This window comes from Neofelis nebulosa, chromosome 2 (genome assembly GCF_028018385.1).
Source record: "Neofelis nebulosa isolate mNeoNeb1 chromosome 2, mNeoNeb1.pri, whole genome shotgun sequence".
NCBI classification, from domain to species: domain Eukaryota; kingdom Metazoa; phylum Chordata; class Mammalia; order Carnivora; family Felidae; genus Neofelis; species Neofelis nebulosa.
In genome coordinates, this window is record NC_080783.1 from 188988400 (window position 1) to 189012682 (window position 24283).

Genomic DNA, 24283 nt, shown 5'->3' on the forward strand with positions numbered 1-24283 from the left:
AACTTTTGAAAAAGTGAGGAATACCTGTATTGGATATTTAACCAGTATTGTTGGTGTTGTAATTTCCATGATAACATTATAACACGTCCTAAGTATGTAATTACAAAAAATACATCTTACAACCATCAGCAGTATTCAAATCTGTTCCACTGCATTCTTGCCAGCAGTGAATATTTTTTTACAGCGGGCAAAAAAAAAAAAAAAAAAAAAAAAAAAAAAGAAAAGAAAAAGAAAAAAAGTTGGTCCTAAGTTTGGAAGGAGTTTGAAAGATACTAGCTTACTTGATATTATTTTCCTGCCTTATTTCACCAGTCCCCTAGAATTAAAAGCACCAGTACAATGCAATCTTGGTTGTGTGAATTCTGAGCACATTCTGGAAAGGGGCACCCCCACCTGGACTTACATAGCACCGTAGGACTCCTGGATGTGCCTCTCTAAATCCCCATCATCTTTCTCCCCTGGGCCCAAAAAGCTGACCAGGAGGATTCCAAGTGAACATCTAGCAAGATATTATAAAAAATAACCAGAAGAGGCTTAGGGTAGAAGAGAGCTGAGAACACAAAATTATTTTCACCAATTTCCATATTCTTTAGCAAGTCTTCCTATAGGCATTATATTATCTGTTGTTACCATCTTCAGTCAACCTCACACAGGAGCTGAACCTCTTTACTGAGCACAATAGGCTCTGTGGCAGGTATACGGTAACTCTTAAGGTGGGTATCTTCAACTGGCAGGGTAAAATAACTTTCCAAAAGGCCAGAAATAAGTGGCTTGCAGGCACGAGTCCAGCTATTCGATGCTGGAGCATGCCCTCTCCCCTTTACCACTGCCCCCCACAGCCAAAGGAATCTTACAAGAAGGAAAATGGCCAAGTTATCAAAATAAATACTCTCCCTTAAAGAACTACATGTTTTAAGGAAATTTCCCTGAGTAATAATTACCAGTATCATCTAAGCTAGCTAAGGACTTACAAACTAAAATAAGACAAGACAGAAATATACACAAAGACAATTATTTAAGACCTTTATTAACAGGTGCTTGCCATTTGTTGACTTTTTTGAAAAAATCAAGTTGTAAACTTTTATTACAAATTAAAAATGAGGTTCTTAAAAATCTCAACTTGACCAGATATGAAACAATTTAAAAACCTTTAAAGGTGTATTGAGAAAAACCAGGCTTTTTTTTTCTTTTTTTTTTAAAAAACACGTTTGTCATTACCAAAAAGAGACATCTTTAGGTAAAAATAATAAAAACCCCATGCTGCATAGATAATGCAGATAGTTCTAGTTATCTGGTCAATGGGCAAAAAGCAAGCACTTAAGGTCTTCAGCTCCAATCTTTTGTTCATTTCTTATTGCTGGAATTTCATATTCATTTCTTCTTGTTGGATGACTAAACTGTAGAAAATAAATAAATAAATTTAAGATTATCTCGCACTACATCGTCTACAACATTCTTTTAGTACACACCAAATTGCTCCAGATCACACTAGCTAAGTAGGAAGGCATTAACAAATCTATGTTTATTCCAAGACACTGATTTTCCAACAGGGGGCTGACAATGCTGTGACAAGAATGGCTACTTGTAAGTTCTGCATGACCTTTTGCCATTCAGAGGGGAAAATAATGCAGGCATGAGTCCAGTTATTGGATGCTGGAGCATGCCTTCTCCCCTTTAACCACTTTTTACCACAAAATAATAGAGGGGAAAAAAACAAAAGCCATTACTGGCTGAAAATGACAATTCCGGAACAAAACAGAGACAATTACATGCCTCTGAGGATCAAGTAAAAGGTTGAATGCAAAGGAATCCTTTAATATTGGAACTGGTATGATGTCAAAACTGCCACTTTCCCCAAAGAGACTATATTGCTCATCACCACACAGGTTGTGAATTCTAGTAGCTATCCCACCTCTTTTTGAGAAGAAACACAACGCAACCATCATACTTCTTAGGGTAAATAAAGTTAGCAAGACTTTCCTCAGCTTACTGGTAAAATCACAGAATTCATTCAGAACAGTTGACAAAGGCTCTAATTAATATTCAAGAAATACTTAGGCCTCTAAGTGTCAGAACTGAGGTGGGCGAGAGGCTAAGTATGGCCCTGATACCTGCCACTACCAAAACTGCATATTTAGGGAATTAGAAAATTAATATGGGTGAAGACACCCTAAGTCACAATGGCTTATCTTTCTATTGCATTAATGGACCCCACGCATGACTGCTCAGAAGCCAGAGGCCATCTAAGCTTACTTACCCGGATGATGGTAGAGATGGTAAGCCGGCATTTACTCAGCCCCGCCCTGCTCAGCCTCGGGAGCGGACGAATTCTCAGCTGGTGGATCGGCTGCTTTTGTCTCTTTGCCATCTTGTGGTTTAGGGTTTTCTGGGCGTCTGCGTCGGTAATTGAAGTTACGGCGGTACCGACGTTGAGGTGGCTGCTGACCTTGGGTCTCATCTCCTTGATTTTCCTTATCTTCTTCATTGCCGTCCTCTCTAGGCTGTCTTTGGCGAGGAGGACCCCTGGAATGAACATTGTGCCAAAACTGCAATCAGAAAACCTTCACGCTTTCTTTAACCCACCCACCAATGTTTATCACTTGGTTCAGACAACTAAACACCATATCTGGCCTGTTTATCAAAAATGAGAAGTGCAAAACTTGGTTCGCATTTCACAAACTGAATGAGAGAGTTTAGTGCAAGGATTTGGAAGTGTAAACTAGAAGATGAGAGTTTAAAACTGGTTTTAATGGACCAGCAAATTCTAACTTTTTAATAGATGATACAGTGAGTAAATCATGAGCTGACTAAAAATGGCACACCACAGACACTTGGATGAGGTCATTTTAAATGGGCTTCATGGTAATCAGGTTTGGGAACAAGTGCCACTAACCCTTTACAGATAGATGAGCACTTGCTAAAAAGGCAGGAAATCAAAATCAAAGACAAGATGTTCTCTCAAAAGAAATCAAAAGCACACAGCCACCATCAGTCATTAAGGAAAGGCAAATCAAAACCGTAAGAGACCACTTCATACCCACCAGGATGGCCATAATCAAAAGATCAGAGGCATAACCAGTGTTGGTGAAGATAGGGAGAAACTGGAAACCCACACACTGCTGGCAGGAATATAAGAATGGTGTAGCAGCTTTGGAAAATAGTCCAGCAATTCTTCAAATTGTTAGAGTTACTATGTGACCCAGCAATCAACTCCACTCAGTGGTCTATACCCAAGAAAATATCTATTTTATGATTACAATATTCACATTAACAAAAGTGTGGAAACAATCCAAGTGCCTATCAGCTGACTGCTGAAGAAACAAATAGGATATCCATACAGTGGACCTTGATTTACCCATGAAAAGGAATTAAATCCTACATGCCACAACATGGATGAATCTTAAAAAATATGCTAAAGTGAAAGAGGGCAGACATACAAATCTATGATCCCATTCATGAGATGTGCAAAACAGGCAAATCCAGACAGAAATTGGTGGTAGCCAGGGGCTGGGGTACAGGGAAAAAGGAAATGAGTGACTGCTAACGGATGCAAGGGTATTTTTTTGGTGGGAGGTGGGTGAAAACGTCTGGAATTAAGAGATAGTGGTAATGGTTGCATAACTATGTGACTATACTACTAAAATCCAGAGCTATACACTGAGAAAACAAAGTTCAAGTTTACACTATAGCAATATTATGGTCAATGGCCTGAAATTTAAGGTGATCAGGATCAAAGAAATTATCAACACTTCTATCACCAAAGAAAAGATGAGAATTTCTTCAGCTGATAACTAAGTGTTAGAAACCAGTGAGGTTTTCTTGGCCTTTCCTCCATCCATACATTACATCACCTCAAAAACATCAACATTAGTATCATGTCTTTTATACATATTGGTCATCATGGGTTCTAATTCCTTACCCCCCCCCCCCCCCCCCCCCCGTTTTGGGACCTCGCTGCAAGTCTTAGGCAAAACTGCTCTAGCTCTCCCCTGAAGTCTTCAAGAGTGGCTGCTCTACACCTATCACTGTGGCTTCTAAGTCAGTTTTCCCCATTTCTTTCTAAAACCCCAAGCTTTCACATCTTAGGTTATGTTCCATTTACTATCCTTTTCCTGTTATCGTCATCCTGACAGCCCCAAATAACCTGGGTAGGGTATTTAAGTTCTTTACCTCCTATCCAGTTTTCTTCTATTTGGGTTCTCTCAATTTCCAAGTATTCCATTCTCCAAACACCCTTTCCGATTTTCCTAGTTTAATTCCTTCTTGTTCGTCCATTCTTTATTTCCATGAGAATTTATAATCCAGTGATGCTACAATTATTCTATCTCCCAATCTCCCTTAATATTTGTCTCCCCTTTTACCCAAGTAAAAAAGCTGACCATTAATTAAGCATAACCAATCCCAGCCCCAGGTTCTTCATTTGGATCAACAAATGTAGGACAAACTCAACTCTGCTCAACCTGAGCCTGCTGCTCGAAAATGGCTGGAAAAGACAACCACATTGGTTGGCCCCACTTTAAATTTGTGACCCTTATTCTATTATTTGATTTTCCTGATTTCTCTTCTTGAGATAATCCCACATCTTTGGCCCAAACTCCTCACACCTCTTCACTGACCCCTCCTTTTGATGCCACTAACACATCATACCCACATACTCAGGCTTCTTACACATAAAATACCGAGGGTTCCTAACAAAGGGCCCACCCCTTAAGTGTGGACAAAATCCTACCCTATCTGAAGATGGTTCTACACTCACTTTCCTGACAATTGTCTTCTACTGAATTTTCCAGCCTATAGTAGTGCCCTTCTCAAAAACACTTTCTTGATGCCACTTCTCCCTTCTTGCCACTTCATTTGTCTCCTCAGTGAAACTGCTATACTTGCCTTAGATCTTTCAATTTGCCCTGGAACCTAATCAGGATTTTAACCCCATGCATTGTATGTGGCTCTGTCAACCCGTCTATCCACCAAACGAAGACTATTACTTCTAATTAAAAGGCAAACAGTAAAACCAAAGCACTCAACAATAAAAACTTACAGGCTATTTTTTAAAGACACCAATAAAGCTAGGCAGAAAACTTAAGCAACTTTATAGCTTAACAAAAAGGCAAACCAAGTTTTCTGCTGTTGGCACTCTTGGATATAAAGGAAACTGCCACGAGAGCCTATTTTAGACCAATCTTAAAAACACTGATCACTTTGAAAAATGACATTGTGATATCATTTGCAGTATTTCAACAAGGTTATCTTTGTGTTGGCTTAAAACTACTTTGAACAGTAGCTGAGTTCAAGATCAACAAAGCTCATCTGTCAGCATCAAAAATAATCTTCCACACTCAACAGGGAAACACCATCTATCTCCAACATCCAACACACAGCTAACAAACTCCTGGTGGAGATTTTAAATGAACCAGCTAGAACTCCAGGCTATTTTCATGAATTAAAAACTCAGGACACAACATACATCAATGGAAACAAGAATACATTATAGACACTGGCTACTGCAGAACTCTCAATGCATATATACTGATGCAGATAGGGTAATCTCAGCTGGGTTCCCTAGTTTCTAAAGCTTCAGTATTCCATCTCTGTTGAAGTACACAAAAGACTGGGGTGGTGGTGTTGTCAGAAACCTCTTTAATAGAAATTAGAATCACAATGTATTTTGAAGACGTCTATATTGTATTTTAGATACTTTTTATAGTAAGGAATTTGTTTCTTAAAGCTTACTTAGCCATCAACGGTTAAAGTTGCTATATAAGTCATCATTAGTTAAGAGTTATTACTGTATTGCCTTGAGTAAACTGTTAGTTATAAGATCACACCTAGAGACTCAATGCTTTAATAAAAAAAAAGAGCCCTAAAAAGTAACTGTTACACCATTCTATCCACCCACTGTGGGACAGACTGGGCATACTGCCTCAAAGAGGACTACCATATTTATATACTAAACAAACACATCTGGCTCATGAAACGCTTCTCCAATTACTCTATACTCTACTGGGCGATTTTATTTTGCAATTTAAGGGTGACAAAAAACCCTCAATTGAGACGTGATTAATGGAAAATTATACCATCTCAAGAGGTTACGCTATCGATTCCTCATTTATGTTAAGGTACAGTTCAGATACTCCTCTAACGCTTGAAAGGCAATGCTTACCTTTACCTTTCTCCCTCCTAATGAAGGTCTTAAAACATGTAATAGAATACAGCTTGAACTATTCTCTTACCTGTGCAAGGACAGAAAAACTGAAATTCCGTACACCCTTATTACAAGGGGTGGGGGGGGGACACAATCATATAAAGTAGACCTCATCTATACAAGCTGTTTTTAATGAGTACCAGCAAGAAGATGCAAAGAACACATTCTCAAAGATAACTGACTTCAGGTTCACCTCTTAGGCATCTGATGAAAGAAAATGTTAAGTGTTAACAAATAAATGACTCAAAAAGGCTGCAGGAGAATTATGATGCTGCTGAGTCCTAACACATGCTCGAGAAATTTAACACAAACCATACCTGCGGAATCGTGGTCTATAACCCCGATACATATTCTGTCTCACTGGTCTACCTTGTTCTCCTGCACCCTGGTTGTCAGCACCCTGGAAAGACAATCAAGCTGACTCAATCAGTAACAGTAAATGAACCCCATCAGACAAATCCAAAGTCTGCATACAGGAGTTAAAAATAAAGAAATCATCTAACTGTAATTATATTATAAATTAATCTTTTGGGTTTTTATTAGGAATCAAAAAAATGCTTCCCATTAGATTAACTGCTCCAATACAGATAGAAGACACTCACAATATGCTTAAAACGCAGACTTATTCAAAGTTTTTGCATGCTGTTCATTCTTTTACTTTTTTCGGTGAAAACTTACTTCCATCACTTCTCCCTGCACAGGAGGGTTGGAATACTGTGGTCGACGCCCATAGGGTCTCCGCATGTAGTAAGGTGGGAACCGTCGCCTGCGGTAGGGCCGGCGCTGTTGGGCCTGGCCTTCGGGAGCACTCTCCGATCCCTCGTTCTTTTCCCCACTCTCACTATTCTGGTAGTTCTGCTGGTAATTGCGTGGAGGACCCCTGCGACGTGGATAGCGTCTATAATGGTTACGGTCTGCTGCATATTTACTGCCTTGCACTGGAACTCCACCAGGGCCTGTAACATTTGCTGCCTCCGCACCCTACAAAAGCCATCATATATTGACAGTGACAACAGAATTAAGTACACTTAACAAAATTTACACAAAGCAAATAAAGGGTCTATGTGGCCAGGGGTGCATAGAAATGATTAAGTATCAGTTCCTCACTGTTCTGAAGAGATTGCCCTCTAACTGCAGCCAGCACATAAGGCTTGATGCACCTGTGTTCATGTGGTCACCTGACCCATCCATCCACATTAGAGCCACCATCCTAACGGATGAGATCTCCAAAATATTTCCATACTGAAGTCAAACCTTTACACAAAAAGCATCCTCACCTTTTCTCCTTCAACAACATCAAACTCCACAGTCTCTCCATCTCCTACACTGCGAAGGTACTTCCTGGGGTTATTCTTCTTTATGGCAGTCTAGTAATATCACATTCCAAAAATAGATTAACAGGGGAGAATAATGTGCTTTTTTCATTCAAAATGTACCAGAGTCAATATTATTTTAGCTTGGATAAACACTTAATATTAGCTTTAAATAAGACCAAACCGTCAATAAATTTAGGAAAACAGGGACCAATGCTACCCCCAACCTCAACCAAAATACTCTAAACTTACAAGGCCCCAGCATTTTACCACTATTTTCCAAACTAAAACAAGTAATTTAACACTCAAGACACAACAATATATATATATGTATTTACACGCTTTTTGCAAAAGCATCATATGTAGCTTTAGACAAAATGAGGATATCCATCTATCCCCCAAAGACTGCACTTAATAGTAGAAGCTAGCCCCACACAGGGCCAGTTTAGATGACAGGCGAGTTTAGTTTTGCATGCTTCAAAGTTGACCAAACCAACTTTGTCCCTGTGTTAACCGTATCAAACTCAATTACAAATGTCAACCAAAATCCCTTCCAACCGCTCTGTGATAATACTTCAATGGAAATGCAATTCACATGTATTGACTATGCGCCACTCTTTACATTATCTGACCGTGTGGGATAGTCAGTTATTACCTCCTCAGAATACAAGAAATCTCACATTGTTACTTGTTCTCTAGACTGCTGCTACAACAAAGTAAAAGGGGAAGAGTAACACCTCACATTTGAATGTACTACTTAATAAAGTTCTTTCATGTGTTACCCAAACTCATTATGACAAATGACGTGAGGTTATTACTACTCCCTTTTTACAGACAATTAAACAGGCTTTAAAAAAACTTAGGTGACTTGCCCAAGGTCACACAGCTAAGTGGCACTTCGAAAAGTATGGACTTTTCTAAATCCAGGTCTTGGGATTCCAAATCCCATGTTCATTCTACTACATCACAGCGGTATCCATTACGGGATCACTCATGCATTTCCATTCCATAGGAGGCAGGACAACCAACAAAGCTGAAGCCAATTAAGCTAAGTTGCCCAGAACTACAGTTTCCCGGATACACTAAGACCTGAGCATCCAAAGTCCCAAGAAACAACTAAATGTTGAAACCACTTCCAAAATAAAGAGGAAAGCATATTGGTGACACCTGTGGGTCAGTACCAAGTGGGTGACATGCGTTCAGCCAAATAATTGAGCTCATCTGTCATCTAAACTGTCACAAAGTTTTCATACCTTCCATATATAGCCAACTCTCAATTACCTGCAGTCATAGGGGATAGCAGAAGTATGGAGAATTATAATCTCAAAACTTCTTTCAGTCAGCATCTTCAAAACACCCCAATTTCCCCAAACTCTTTAATGTTGCTGACAAGTAACAAGACTGACCAGCCTTGCTGTCTCCTGTTTCTAATTATGCATATTCTTTTGAACATGTGAAGGGAAATTAAGAACACAAAGGCGTTGGCATTCAATTTTATTAAACACTTGTTTTCAAAGTAACATTGAACAGTCCCATATTTATGTTTAGAATTTGTTTTTTGAAGTTTATTTACTTATTTTTAGTAATCTGTACACCCAACATGGGGCTGGAACCCACGAGCTCGAGATCAAGAATTATATGCTCTTCTGACTGAGCCAGCCAGGGGCCCCTATGTTTAGAACATTTGTTTCCATTCTTATATATTTGACCCTGAGATTATCTGATAGGGCTTTGGATATTCAAGAAATTGATCTGGCTCCCCCCTTGATTGCCACTGAATGCTGCATAGGATACCTCAGAAGGTGACAAAGTACCAACCTCAGACAGCTCTTCCTAAGGAGTATGCTGCCATCCAAGCTCACACCTGCCTGATTAACAGTGAGTGTGAAAACCAACTATGTCTTTTGATGTCTGGATAAAAAGATAAAGTGGCTAAAAAGTTCTTAAAGTGATTTTCAATACAAGCTGATAATACTTCAATAGTCTTAGTGAAAAAACTGCAAGTACACACATACAAATGTGTTTTTCCTACCCACAGCACACCTGTGAAGATAATGAAGTCCAACGGAGCCCATGATGTACTTAAGTTCGAGATACTAGTGTTTACTTGGCAGTGGCTTTAATAAAATTCCTCAATGCGCATTTTCCAAAGTAGTTTTCTTAAATGTACTTGTCAAAGTTTGGCATTGTAGCACCTAATCCTGTGTTAGTTTTTTACCCACAGAACACTGAAGCCAATCTAAAAATTATTTAATGAGTAATTACCAACTTTGCCACACCGCCTTTTCACCTCAACCCTAAACTAAGGACTCTTAAATTTTTCAAGCCAGAACAAAATTCTCCGAAGGTAATTCCTATTCAAAGTGTTTTAACATAAACAGAGGGACCTAGGCTACTTTGCTAGTTTTTTTTCCCCCCAGCATTCACTTCAAATTTATAGGTTTTGCAGCTTAGTCCTACTTCTCCCCCATGATTATTGTGATTTTGTCCCACCACAGAGATAAAACCTAGCAGCATTTGCAAACACCTCACCAAAGTTTTTGTGTTTTTTTGTTTTGTGTGTATTTATAGCATTATTAGTTCAAGTTTAGGTTAATGGGAGATTTTTTTTCTTCCTCTGAAATTGGGTTTAAAAATTTAGTATGAATTGAGCAGACTTCATCATTTAAAAACTACTATTAACAAAATACCCATCTGAGATACACCTATTTTAATTAAGTGAGCTGCCAATACAATATTTCAATGTATACATTTTAGCACTTCCTGTGGGAACTAAATTGTTTGGTGGTTGGATAGAATAACCTTTTTGTAAGGAACAATAGTTGAGAAAACATGCATCCCTTCTCACAACCCTTAAAACCAGAATTGTAAACATTCACACAAGCACTCACCTGGTGTACAAATACATCTTCCTTGGTGTCATTCCTACAAGACAGAACCAAGTTGAACAAGTCAGAAAATGGAATACATTTCATGTTACCAAAGATTAAGCATAAGCCTGGTTCTCTGTACATCTCCCCCCGCCCCCATTTTTCCTATCATCACTTGGACTTTCTGGATGCCATACAGCCATTAGAAAATTTAAAGCAGAAAGTTTTGTTTTGTTTCATTTTTTAAGACCAAGAGATTACCAACAGTTGCAACATTACTACTGTAGGATTTAAAAAAGTCCAAGTGTGACCTACTAAGCCATTAAGGTGTGACTAGCAACTGTCACACTTATCCTACTAAACATAAACAATATTCCAGCACACCCCACTGTTACTCCTAAGAGCACTGTTACTAATTTAAGTAGGAGACCAAAAATATAGCTCATTCCATTAATTACTAGCTTCCTTCTCAGTTCCTCCTCACCATTTCCAATTTCCAAGATCTCCTCGAGGTCATAAAGGTGACTCTTAAAAAACCCTCACAGAATGTACTAGACCGAGAATGAGTACCAATGTAAACTATGGGTTTTGGGTGATGTGACAACACGTCAATGTAAGGTTGTTGATTTTAACAAATGTCACTACTGTGGTGGATAGTGCAGGTGGAGGTCGTGCAGGAGTCGACCCTGTTGGGGGGGTTGCATGCATGAGCACAGAGTACATGGAAAATCTATTTTCTGCTCAGTTTTGTCATGCACCTAAAACTGCTCTTAAAAACAAAAGACCACAATGAGGTACAAACATGGATGCCATCAATACCCCCATCATTCCTGTGGCAAGCAGGCAAGCATTGTGCTGGAGAACTAAGGAGGTGAAGATGAATGAGTTTCCTACTAGCACACAACCCCCTTTAACTTCTTATCAGACACCATTTTGCAACAATCATTAAATGTCTAGTTAAACTGTGCTAAAGAAATATGGTTGAAAATACCTGCTTCAGGACTTTAAAGGAGGCAACATTTGCCTTAAGTCTTAAAGAAGTTAACGGAAATGAGAAAGATGTTCCCGAGGTAGACAGAAAGGAGGTCATGGACATGGGTAAACCAGCAACTAGCAAACTCAATGCAAGAAGAGTTCAAACTGGCTGGGTCATGAGGAATATGGCTGTGGAGGAGGGAAAGAACAAGAGCTAAATTATGTAGGCAGAGGAGCCAGCAAAGGCTTTTTTGAGTAGAGGAATATGGCATAACATCAAATATTAAAACCTAGTAGCAACTATGAAAATTTCAGATACAAGAGAAGCCCAGTTAGTTATAAGAAACTATTCCAGAAGCCCAGACCAGGATTGATGGAAGCCTATGTGAGGGAGAGTATTTGAGGTCTCTTTCTTGAGGTAAAAGCAGGGGAAATTTTATGAACAAGTGGATTTTGGAAGTGAGAGGAAAATGGTAGAATGAGCTTTTAGCTTTTCACCTAGGACGCTGGAATGAAGGCAATGATATTGTAAGTAAACACCACAGGAGAAATAGATTTCCAGATCTTTTTTGACCTCCTCCTACCCTCTTCATTTTGTCAGGTAGATCAGAGTGAATGGGCTTAAAAACAGTTCTAATGTTTAATGACAAAAGGCACAAAGGTTACAGTGAATTAGACTGACTGGCTTACTGACTGTTGGCTTCCCGTTGAACCATGGAGCAACAAATGCTGCGCGCCAAAGAACCCACGTAGCACGAGGACATTTAGTTTATGGGAACAAAATTTTAAATTTTTAGAAGAAAAACCTACACACAAATGCAGAACACTGCAAAAGCTACTCAAGGCAGGTGACCGAAAATTGACCTCTATAAGCTAGTTGAATATTAGGAACACCTAGGGAATTATGGTTGCCAAAATGCCCATCTGTCAAATAGGTCCTCAGGCATCCTACAAACAATTCCATAGCCATCACTATTAAGATCTTTAATAGTGAACCCTTTAATTTTGAACCCTAGGGCCCTCAGAAGAAGTACAATGAAAAACTAGTAGAGTAGGAAAGTCTAGAACAGGAACTCTCAACAGGGGCAGTGCTGACCACCACAGGTCCTTTAAAGTTGTTCCAAAGATGGGCACTATTTGCCATAACTGGGGTGAAGGGTGTCAGGCACTAGAGAACTAGGTAAAGAATTATTTGGTACCCTACTAGACTTTCATGTAAGTACATTTGAGGGGTTTTTAAATCTTTTTTAATGTTTACTTATTTTTGAGAGAGAGACAGAGTGTGATCGGGGAGGGGCAGAGAGAGGAGACACAGAATCTAAAGCAGGATCCAGACTGAGCTGACCTGACAGCACAGAGCCTTATGTGGAGCTTGAACCCACAAACCGTGAGATCATGACCTGAGGTGAAGCCGGACACTTAACCGACTCAGCCACCTAGGCACCCCAGTATATTTGAGTTTTGAATCTGGTATTTTACATTGTTTCAACATGCACTGAATTTACTAAAAATGCAACTTCCATGGAAAGAAGTTTTCATTACTGATAATGCGACCTGCATATCTGGGTAGCCAATACATCATTTCTTTTATCAATCAGTATTTGTGGTGGCACTGACTATTCATCATGTCTTCTAATATAGCTGCAAGTAACTATGCACATACAGAATATACTATGCACTGCAATAAAAATTTATCTACAATTTTACTTCAAGGTTGTAAAAGGAATTAAAAAATTTACCAAAATGACTTATCTAGTTAGAACGGATCTTCCTAAAAACAGTACAAGGTAGGCAATATACACAATGCTGTCCCTTGGAAGATAGCTTAACATATTCTGCAGGTACAAAGATACGTGGAAACCAATATGGGCTCATTAACTGGTGTGGTGCCAACAACAGCACTCACTCTTTTGACAACAAACCGGCCTGTTAGGGGAATTACCATGGCCAAAGTGCATCTGATTTTAGGAAGAAATTTGACAGCTCAAAAAATGCAGTTTTAGCCAAGATAGAATACTACAGTTTGGATGCACCAAATCAATCTAGTTGCAACTTATTAAGTGACTGTGCAGAAATTCAAGGTACTGCTAAAAGAAAATCCAATCTTTAGTTCTCATTCCACTATTAGCCGTGCAACCTTGGAAAGCTGCCTCCCCTTCTACTATATCTCCACCTGCAAAACGGGAAAACCTAGACACAACGGCATACCTTACTGAGGGATTTAGGTTCCAGATACTGTCCCAAGTGCTTTAACTATACATCCCATTCAATCCTCACAACCCAAGGTAGGCACCATCATTAACCCCACTCTACAAATTATTCCCTGTAAATAGACCAAGGCTCTGCTACATATCCCCTCCCCTAATGTAAAAACCATTTTGGCCTCACAAGTCATACAAATCGCTGTGGAGTAGACCCCTATCTACAGTAACACTGGGAAATAATGCATGCTCACGGCTACTATATAGAGAGAGCTTACCAAAGAGGGAAAAGCAGCAATTAAAATAAGCTGACCAAAATGGATTATCAAGAAGTATGTTTGAAACTTTTAGCTGTTACTAACGTAATAAGGAAGGAACAGAGAGACATCCCCAGGACTGCACCTTACCTTTTGCGGTATTATCCACGAGAACTAAAAGGTACACTTCTTTCTGTCTTTACCGTACTTTACTGAGGGTGGAAGACTATGGGCAGGGCAGACTAGTTTATGCATCCCTTTAACAGGCTAACTAGCTAGCTAGGCACTAGGCTAACAACAGTAACAAAAATAGGACATGGTCTATCCTAGGATTTCAACCTAGAAGGCCACCACATTCAATGCAATGCAGCAGCAGCAGAATTACCAAGTATTGTTTTCCACACACTATATAGTACGTTAAGTCCTACTGATCAGAGAGGGTGAAGAGGAGAGAAGAGCAGGCAATATACATAGAGCAGTGGTTTAGAACTCCTTACTAGAACCACTGGAGCCAAGGCTAGAATTCTGGCTATTCCATTACCAGCTACATGATCTGGGGCAAGTTACCTTATACGCATAGTGGGGATAAAACACTTACCTACAGGCCACACTATAATCAAACCTCAACCCTTCCTTACTGCTGCCACTTGAGGCAATTATTTTACTTGCTGTACAGTGCCTAGTACTGCTGTCCAAAAGAAATCAAATGCAAGCTAAATAAATACAGGTTTGCCTAGTTACCTAAAAGTTCACTTTAACTTTTATACCACTTCACTTTCATGAAAGGTTTCACAGAAATGCACTACTTTTGGGCAACATGGGGAAATCTGTATCTAAGTTTATTTTCCAGTAGTCACAATAAAAAAAGTAAAAACAGATAAAACGAGTTTTGCATTTAAACACGTACAAATCAATTATTAAAAATGCCAAGTATTTTACATTTCTTTTTTCATACTAAGCCTTCATAATCTGCTCTATGTTTTACACTTCTGCAAAGTAGGTTCACAAATGCAAGCTGTGCAAAAGAAAGTGGTTCAAAACAAACACTAAATTGGGTAGGTTTTAAAATTCAAGTTAAAAATAATTCAGTCTCTCAGATGCATGCACTAACTACACTTCCATACAAGTCTAATAGTTACTGTATAGACAGCACAGGCCTACAATATTAAAACAGTGTCATTCCATATAGCACACAGTCCTGTTCTGCACTCAGATGTATGCTCTCTGCTGTATTCTTCTACTCCACCTCTTGCTGTTATTAAGGGCATTATTTATACTGAAAATTTTTCACAAAAACCCCTCCTCTTAGGTTTTCTCACTCTTAACTAGCATTGTCCTTATTCAGCAAATGAGGACACAGTACTGACTTCAAGGAAAAAAGGAATCACAGATAGCAAGCAGCTGAAGAAAAAAAAAAAGAGGCTACCGTTTTTAAATTGGGAAAATGCTAAAGAGAAATACTGCTGGGATTTATAAATACAAGTCTCTTAAAAGTTCCTAATGCAGCACAATGAAGGCAAAAACATGTAGCTAGCACTAAACTCCTATACTACTAAGTTTATCCAGATTAAAGTGTTTTAAGATGTCCTAAAATTTCAGGAAACTTTTGCACCAATCCACAGCACTGCCTTAAATGAAACCTAACATATACACAAGTTCATCTATCCATAACTAAACGCTCTTATTCTATTACCTTGCTGCAGATTACTACACCATGCCCTTTTAACAACTTAAATTGCTCAATTGCACAAGTTATTAATTCTACAGTCATAAAAAAAACCCAGCACGTGAATACATTCATTCTCTAGACTTAAGATGAAAAGCTTTTACATTATCAGTGACTTGGTGAACAAGGATGACTTCTGGCCAACTTAAGATGAGCAACTAACCCAACCAGCATGTAAATTAATCCTCAAGTGCCTTGTATACAAAGCCATTGTCTGAAAAGCCTCAGTTCTGAAATCAAAACAAATCCCCCCTCCACAACCAACAACTGCTTTTTCGAGACTGCCAATGATACATCATGACCTAAGGACTATTTAGGTATCATATTTTATGCTTCCATCCACCCATCCTGCCTTAGTAGCACAGTCTTCTTAGTGCCACAGCATTTAGTTATATTACAGACTACCCATGTCTTCTATGATTTAGATAGACCTTACTGTGCGTAATCAACTTCAGTCTGATTTTCAATAGCCCAAAAGACTTGGCAATCACTTTTCCATAAGTCTACACATTTTAAAATCCAAGAACCAGGCAGTAAATATTTTAGACCACGTAAGGTCACAGACTGTCACATATTCTTAAATAACCCTTCAAAAGGTAAAACCCATTCTTAGCTTGCAGGTCGTACAGAGACGGAGTGAAAAGATCCAAGAAATAAGGGTCAAAGGCTCTCTCTTTTAATTCCTCAACTGCATCCCAATACTGACTATTAAGCAAGTCCTTTTTGTTAAAGCCAATCTGCACACTAAACTGGGACTATTATAGCCAATACCAAACTACATGAAACAGGCAGTGCAAAGCAGAAAGCTTTTAAAATCCAGGGAACTAATAGTGAGCACATATAGGAGCTCCAGTGACATGCTGGGTATCACTTAGGAAAACAGCCTTTCAATGGCTAAGAATAGCCACACTAAGAAATTACCTGTAACTTTGTGGACACCAACCAAATTGAAGAGGACTAAGGGCCTATATTTTCAGGGACAGTAGAACAGCAGCTAATGAACAAAATCCACAGTAAGAAAACAGTTCAAAACCTACCTCTGCCACTTACTATGTTTCCTAGGGCAAATCACTCAACCTCTGTCTTCAGAATAGTATCTACACCTCAAAGATTTTAAAAATTAAACAGTTTAGTTCACCTAAAGCATTTACAATAGTTCCTGGTGTTAAGTGTTTGAGAAATATTAGCTACTTTTATGTGCCATCACTGTGTGAAGGAAGTCACCTTCATCAGTTACATACACATGGAATCCCTAGAAGGGAGACTAAACCTGATAACCACAACTTCAGTATTTTTGCTAAAGAGAGATAGCTAAGTCCTTCCTTGGCTTGGTTTATCACACCTTCCTAGACCACAGGTAATAAATTCAAATGCATACACAGAAGCGAAGCAGGAAGGGAAGTCAACAACAGGAGAAAACCCAACCTGTCATATTGCGGTAAAGAAAAAAAATGTATGCCCTATTTGAAAGTTGTAATAATACTCATGGCCAGCTGATTTTTATTTACATGGACTTCAGGCCCCAAAGCTAAAATTCAGATCTTAAAAAAAGGTAACTTGAAAATCTGGGTATTATCTCCCTAAGTGTCAGTAATTATTTCTAATCCTTTTAAAAACACTATTGTCCAAACAAAACATCTGGGAGTAGATTCAGCTAGGAGGTCACCAGTTTGTGCCCTCTGCCCTACTGGATCCTCTTTGCTCCAAATCCCTCGCTCACCACCAAACCCTAGGATGATTAATTAAGCATTTTTAAGTACTCTGGAGAACAGAGTCAGAGTATTTCTCTTGTTGTCACTATGAAAGATGCATGTCCCATTGTTACCGACTCATGGTAACTTTTCATGAGTTTGGTGAGCATGGATTAATCCTCAACAGCTGGAAGCAAAAGACAAAAATCAGGTTTCCGGATTTAAAAAGCAAAGAACCAAACCCTGAAACCACTGACCCCTGCGGCATCCTTCTAATGACATCTTCCAACAGTTTTGAGTGAAGTTTTTCATAATAAACTGAAAAGAAACGGGGGGGGGGGGGGGGGGGGGAAGTGGTGGTGGTGTTCAACAAACCCCTCTTAGTCACATAATCCAATTATTGTTCAAGACAGCACAGGAAGACTAACCATGAATTTCTCACCATTCCTAGATTCTGCAGCCTAACAAAAGCTGCCAAACGTTTGATGTTTTAAAAGCTCTTATGCCTTTTGTACAATAAAACCACCAGAAGAAAACGCTTTTAAATATAATCCTTACAATACTAACATTTTCATGGGTAATAATTTAGATCACAATATTTACAACGGAAATACATTCTTCAACAGTAAAAAAGTTTACATAAAAATACCTTCAATTTTAATTATAAAAATCTGAAGAACCTAGATTATAACTCACAGAACTCCCAAGGTTAAAATTAGAGACACAGCCATCATCCCAAAGACTACATCCTCTCCCTTACACAGCAGCAGCAGTGTCTACCCACCCCCTCCCAATCGACAGCCAGGTACCTCCACCCCTGTCTACATACCCAACCAACTTGCAAACTTCCAGACTATAGTTCTTTAAGACCTACATTTTCCCTTCATCAAGGTAAACCTCTCTTGGACTTATTACAGTCACATTTTACAGTGACTTGAAAGTCTTACAGTCATTGAAACCAGTTTAAAAACACAAAGCACATTTAAACCGGTTAACTTGACAAAATAGTTGAGGTTAGGATAGTCCAAGTGAAGGATCATCGAAAGTCAATCTACATTTAACTTGCCCTGGAGGACTACCAATTGGGTTAATTGCAGGTTGGAATAAAGATACTCAAGGAATGGCATCTCATGAAATAAAAAAACTTAGAATATGTAAATAAACTACTTTTACCCTTGGATAGAAACTGTTCTTAAAAAATAATCTCTGTCCATTTAACAAAATATAGCAAAAATAAGGCACGCGCATACACTTTCAAAACTACACAAACTACAATCCAACCACAGAAAACGCTGCACATTACATTCCCTTCTAATGTATACACCAGCATTACACTGGGTCAAAAATTAGAAGCATTATTTTTCAAGGAATGGCCCACAAGACATAATCGCTTGGAATTCTTGTTAAAAATGTACCCCAGAACCAAAGAATCTAGGCTGGGAAGAACTCAGGAATTTGCATTTTTAACACCCTTCCAAGGTACTAAGCATACTTTAATTTGAGAACTATTGGTTTAAGGTATAGACCACTAAAGAGAATCAGGAATCAGGGTAAGATGGAAATAATAACTGAAATGCTAACATTCAGAGAGCAGCTAAAAAGTGGTCAAATATAAGCACCCATGCATTCTCTTCATCACTAGTAACCAATTATCAAAAAACTGAGGAAAAAACGTAGCTTTGACCTGTCACAAAAAGTGTTAATAACAGATGGAAAATTCCCCAAAGATTTTGGAAGAAACAAAATTATTTCCCCACAACTGCAAACGTGGAAAACAGACCATCAAATGCTTACAATCTCTTTTGCTTTTGAGCATTTCCACAATATGTTATGGTTGAGTAATGAAAGGTTTTTCATCAGCCAATTATGTCTGTCTTTAAGCTTGATCTTGCCCACTTGGTTTCTTGCAGCAGTGTCCATTACACAAACATTCAGTATCATTTCCTACTCTTAGGTGTTCTTTTCTAGTTGTTTAATGCCTTCTGAAACAAGAATGTAAGAAAACGCGGAGGAGATGAAGGTATCCCACCTGTAAGGCCAACGTGCTATGAGCACACACCATGCCCTACACCCATATGCAACTGCACTAGTAGCCTTGCTTGGCAGCCATCTTGGAAATGATGCCCGGCTCACAAGGGAGACCATGAAGAAGAGTACGGTGTATGAAAACTGCACGCTATCATCACTACTGCTACAAACGACTCAAAGGACTAATCCTAAAGATGAGAACAAAAAAGTAGGAGAAATAAAAAACCTGAGAAACGGAAAAGGGTAGCTTCTTCCAGAGGCCACTACAGGAACAAACAGAAATTGTAGTTCTAATGTGAAATTTCTCCAAGGCCCTCAAGACATCATACACTGAAACGTTAAACAAAGGCGATATAACCTTAGCAGTCAAGATGACAAGACCTCCCCTACTGCACTGTCAACTCTTGTTACCTCCAAAGGCTAACCACTTAGAAATAATCCCCACGTACTAATCCAGTGGATCACATCACATTTTTCAATACCAATTTCACTAACGTGACAAGGATAAAAATGCACCTCAGAGAATCACACTAGATCCTGGTTACCTGAGTTTGCCCTAACTGTTGAGAGTTGGCTCGTCCACTGCGCTCGCCTTTTAAATTGCTCTGTACCAGAAGCAGCCTCTTCACTTAGCTTTAAATTAATATTTAGCTGCAAAACAAAAGACCATCTCCAGATCCCTGATCCCTTCAGTCTTCAAGGAAAACAAAACCTCACTACCCCACCAGAAGGAACAAGCTACCCCTGCTTAACCCCTTCCAAGCCCGCAGGGCCTGCCCAAGGAGCAGAGCAAGCGAAAAGGTAGGACCGAGACTACGGTAGCGGTCATCTCACCTGTTGATGAAACCATATCCGTTTCTTACATTGAACCATTTTACTGTTCCCAAAACCTTCGTTGCTGGAGGGAAAAAACACACACACACAGAAACAAAAAACGCACGATTACCAGACGTCCTTTCTTAGACCCGCCACGCTGGGGCACCCGGCGCCGCACGCGCTCCCCAGCGGCCAGAGACCCCCTGACAGCCTCTCTCTTCCGAGGCCGCGCACGGGCCCCGCGGCACACGTGGGTGAGCTCGGGGCGGCGGAGAGGCCCGTGGGTAGGCGCTGGGCGCGGGCCTCAGCGGGCGGGCGCGGCTGCGGGGCGGGGAGCACGTGAGGGAAGGGGAAGCGTCCGGCCCACACGGGCCTGCGTAGGCGGCGCGCCGCGCCCTCAGGGTACACGCGGAAGGGAGCGGGCCGGGGGGGACGGAACAACGGCGTGCGGGCCCGAGCGCACGCGGCCGCCGGAGAGGGGAGGGACCCCGCCGCACACGCGGTCGGCGGCGCGCGGCGGCCCGGGGGGAGGGGCGCGCGGCCACGCGGGGTCCGCAGGAGGCGCGGGCGGCGGCGCGCGCGCGCGCGCCCGCCGGGCACGCGGACCGGGCGGGCCGGCGTCCGCGAGGGCGCGGGTGAGGAAGGCTGGGGGAGGGGCGGCCGCGCGCCGCCGAGTCGGTCCCCGCCGGCCGCGCGCTCGCCGGCTCGCCCCGCTTCGGGTAACGGTTCCGCCGCCAGGCTTCCCTACGGCCCCACCCCCGTCCCGTCCGGCCCTCACCGATGACCTTCTTGTCCCCGCCGGCAGGCGCCGCCGATGTGAGGCCGCCCGGGCCGCCGCTCCCTGCGCCGCTGCCCGTGGTGCCGGGCTTGGTGTCGGCAGCGCTGAGGGCGGGGGCGGCGGGGGGGGCGGCGGGCGGCTGCTGGGTCTCGGCCTCGCTGCTCATGGTTGCGGTGATGGTGACTGGGGCCGGCTGCGGCAGCTGCGGCTCCTCCCGGGGTGTGATGGTAACTAGGCCGGCGGCGGCGGTGGGGCTGCTCAGGGCTCTCTGGGGTCCGCTCTCCGCTCCCGCTACCGATCGAACTAGCGAGAATGGCGGGACGGGCGGGATAAGCCCTGCGAGCGACCCGCCCCAAGCATCGTTCACTGGCCACTAGTGCTGCCAATCTCACCACCTGACCCCGACTCCTGGCTTCTATTGGCTAACACTTTATCACTCCTCCATTCTCATTGGCTCTTAGGCGGCTAATTCGGCCGACCTACAACCGTTCCTGCCTCCGCCGCCGCCATAGAGACCGGAACTAGAATTAGAGTAGAGTCACCACGAGAACCATAGAGTACCCGAGAGGACGGGCAGAGTGAACGTGACTTTCACGAGGCTGCAGCGCGGGCGGGCGGGCCCCACGTCCAGGGCTGGGTCTTGGCCAAGGGAAGGGCAACCGCCAAACGCCTGAGCCGGGATTACCCGGCCTTGACCCGGGGGCTTGGAAGGGGACCCGACGGCACCTTAGCCCATAGGGAGGAAAGGCCTCCCTCTCTCCCTCTGCTGTAAATGTGGTCCTTGTGACCCCGGACCATTACTGCGGATAAAGCCGTCTTTTCTACAATGGCCGTGTACTCTTGGCACAGCCGAGGGTTTCTGGAACGTATGCATTCAAAGAGCGTCTGTTTCGGCGGAGCAGCCAGTCACCTTGGAGGGACCATGCAGTCCCTCAGACCGCCCCGGCTCAGCATATTTAGGGCGGAGGGCGGTGATGTACTCCACGGGGACCTGCCTTCTGATCCATCTTACCAGGCATATAAGGACTGCCTCGTTAAGTATTCACGTCTTTCTGTATTGGCCACAAATCAGATTTAATTTCAACTCCCGTTTATTGAGCAAGCTAGGCATTTCTCTTGTATTTTATCCTTTCAGCAGCCATGCGAAACGGGGATTATTACCCACAGTTCACAAATGGTTTATAATTGAGGCTGCCACCTGATGTAGCTCAAGTCCTCCACCTTCATTTGTTCTTCATTAAGCTTCTACTATCTACTATCGGCCGGGGATGCTTTGGTTCGCGAGTCAGTTTCCGCCTTAAATTCAGTCTACGGATGAAGGCAGAAATTTAAACACCCAACACTCCACAAATACCCCAGCTCTGCAAAAGCACAAAGCATTTTGGGAGTGGAGGTGATTAGGTGGAATGCTGACTCCAGGAGCAAGGTTTATGGAAAAGCCTAGCGGTAAGAAGATAGGGGTCTGGGAGAATAGAAGTAAAGTAGTTGAGAAAGACTAGAATGAAAAATTGGGTTATAGAGGTAGGCAGGTTCAAATTAGTAACATTTTATTTGAAATTGTCCTAAGAGTAATAGTGGAAAGGGTAGTTTTAGAATTGTCAGTAGGGAGTGGAAGATTTTTTTTTTTAAGGCTACTGAGTGTGGAGAATGGGTTGTGGAGGGGTGAGAATGGGTTGAAGAGGGGTGAGAATGGAAGTAGAGAGACAGCAAGCTAGTGCAGTAGTCCTTACCCCAGCAGTATCATCTAGCCTGTCACTTCCACCTCCTAAAGGCCTCCCGAATCAGAATCGGTCATAAATATCTCTCAATGCCAAACCAGAGTCTCTTCATTGCTACTGCCATGACACTAGTGTAGGCAATCATCTATTGCTTACAGCAGAGGTAGGCAAACGTTTTCTCTAAGGGCCAGATAGCAAATATTTTAAGCTTTGTACACCAGACAGTTCTGTCTCAGCTGCTCAACTTTAGAGCCTGAAAGCGGCCAATCAATAAACAAGTGCACCTGTGTTCCAAGAAAACTTTATTTATGGACACTGAAATTTGAATTTCATATTTTTACATGTCACAAAATAGTCTTGTTTCAACTATTTAAACATTTAAAAAAGCATTCTTATTCTTAGCTTATGAGCCACTGAAAAACAGGGAATGTGATCTGACCTGCCAACCAGTTTGCTGACCCCTCTCTTTAGAGCGCTGCTGTGGCCTCCTAGCCAGTCTCTACCTCTTTCTTTCTCTAACATTCTCCACCATGACATCCAGAGTGTTCTTTTGAAAACATCTCATCATGACAGTCTTACTTAAAATCTTTCAGTGACTACTACTGTCTAAATTCCTTATTGTGATTTACAGGACTCTGTAGGACTTCTCTAAACTTACCTCCTGACACTTCTTTCACATTCCTTGTTCAACCTTCCTGGTGATCTTTTAGACATTGCTTCCTTTAAGCTATCACATACTATTCCCTCTACTTATAACATTCTTCCTTTCTCCCTTCTTTTGCTTGCTTAACTCATCATCCTTTGGGTCTTGCCTCAAATGTTACTTCACTAGGAAACCCTCCTATCCTAACACACTGTATTGCATGAATTAAATCTTCCTTTCCTCAGACTATGAGTTCCTGAGCATCTGGCCTAGTACCAGACACACAATATCTTAAGAAATCTGTTATATGAATAACGTGGTACAGAAAATGGATTGGAGGAGGTACTGGCAGTAGAGAGGTCATCTGGGCAGGTGAAGAAGGCTTGCAGCAACAATATGTATGGAGAGAATAGGTGGATTCTAGAACTGCTACTCATCTGTTCCAGCTCCAGATAACTTTTTTAAAAAATTAATTTATTCTGAGAGAGAGAAAGCACGAGCAGGGGAGGGGCGGAGAGAGGAGAGGAGAGAGAATAGCAAGCGGGCTGGGCCCCATCAGCACAGAGCCCAATGCATGCCTCCAACTCCCGAACCATGAGATCATGACCTGCGCCAAAATAAAGAGTGCTTAACTGAGCTACCCAGGTGCCCCAGCTCCAGATAACTTTTGACTGTTAAAAAAATGTTTTCTCAAAAGGCAGTTCTGTCAACATTGGGGACCTTTAAAAGTGTGCCCTTTGGCTTGAGACTTTTTCCCCAAGGTAGAGTTACAAAGACAGATTGAACAATGGGACTAGCACCTCTGCCAATAAAGAGCAACCTTCTCTATGTAACTGCTTTGAAGGGATGGCTCCTCAGCAGAAATCTAAATTCTGTAACATTTGTCTGTAAAATGTTACCTAAAAGTATCATTACTTACTTATTCAATTATTTCACTAAGCTCTCTCTTCCTGCTCAAAGAGCATAAAGATGAGTTATTTAAGAAACTAGTTTCCTTGTAGCCACCTCCATACCACTGCCAAAATAGTACTGAAGCACTAGAGGATAAAGAGTTCATGTCAAAAT

The 24283-nt window shown here is 41.5% G+C and overlaps 1 protein-coding gene across 2 annotated transcripts; it reads right to left on the reverse strand.

The window, feature by feature from the left end:
- Positions 1 to 1006: 1006 nt before the first annotated feature.
- Positions 1007 to 21177, reverse strand: YBX1 (Y-box binding protein 1). Of its 2 annotated transcripts, XM_058717796.1 has the most exons (8): positions 20858 to 21176; positions 20098 to 20161; positions 10407 to 10440; positions 7480 to 7569; positions 6881 to 7183; positions 6520 to 6602; positions 2258 to 2523; positions 1007 to 1397 (listed from the first exon to the last, which is right to left on the reverse strand). In XM_058717796.1, the coding sequence occupies exons 1-7, from the start codon at positions 21021 to 21023 to the stop codon at positions 2289 to 2291; spliced, it is 975 nt and encodes a 324-aa protein (XP_058573779.1). In that variant the 5' UTR covers positions 21024 to 21176; the 3' UTR covers positions 1007 to 1397; positions 2258 to 2288. The 2 variants fall into 2 exon arrangements, with proteins under 2 accessions (XP_058573779.1, XP_058573780.1); XM_058717797.1 differs by lacking the exon at positions 7480 to 7569 and having other exon boundaries at positions 20858 to 21177.
- Between the last annotated feature and the right edge of the window lie 3106 nt (positions 21178 to 24283).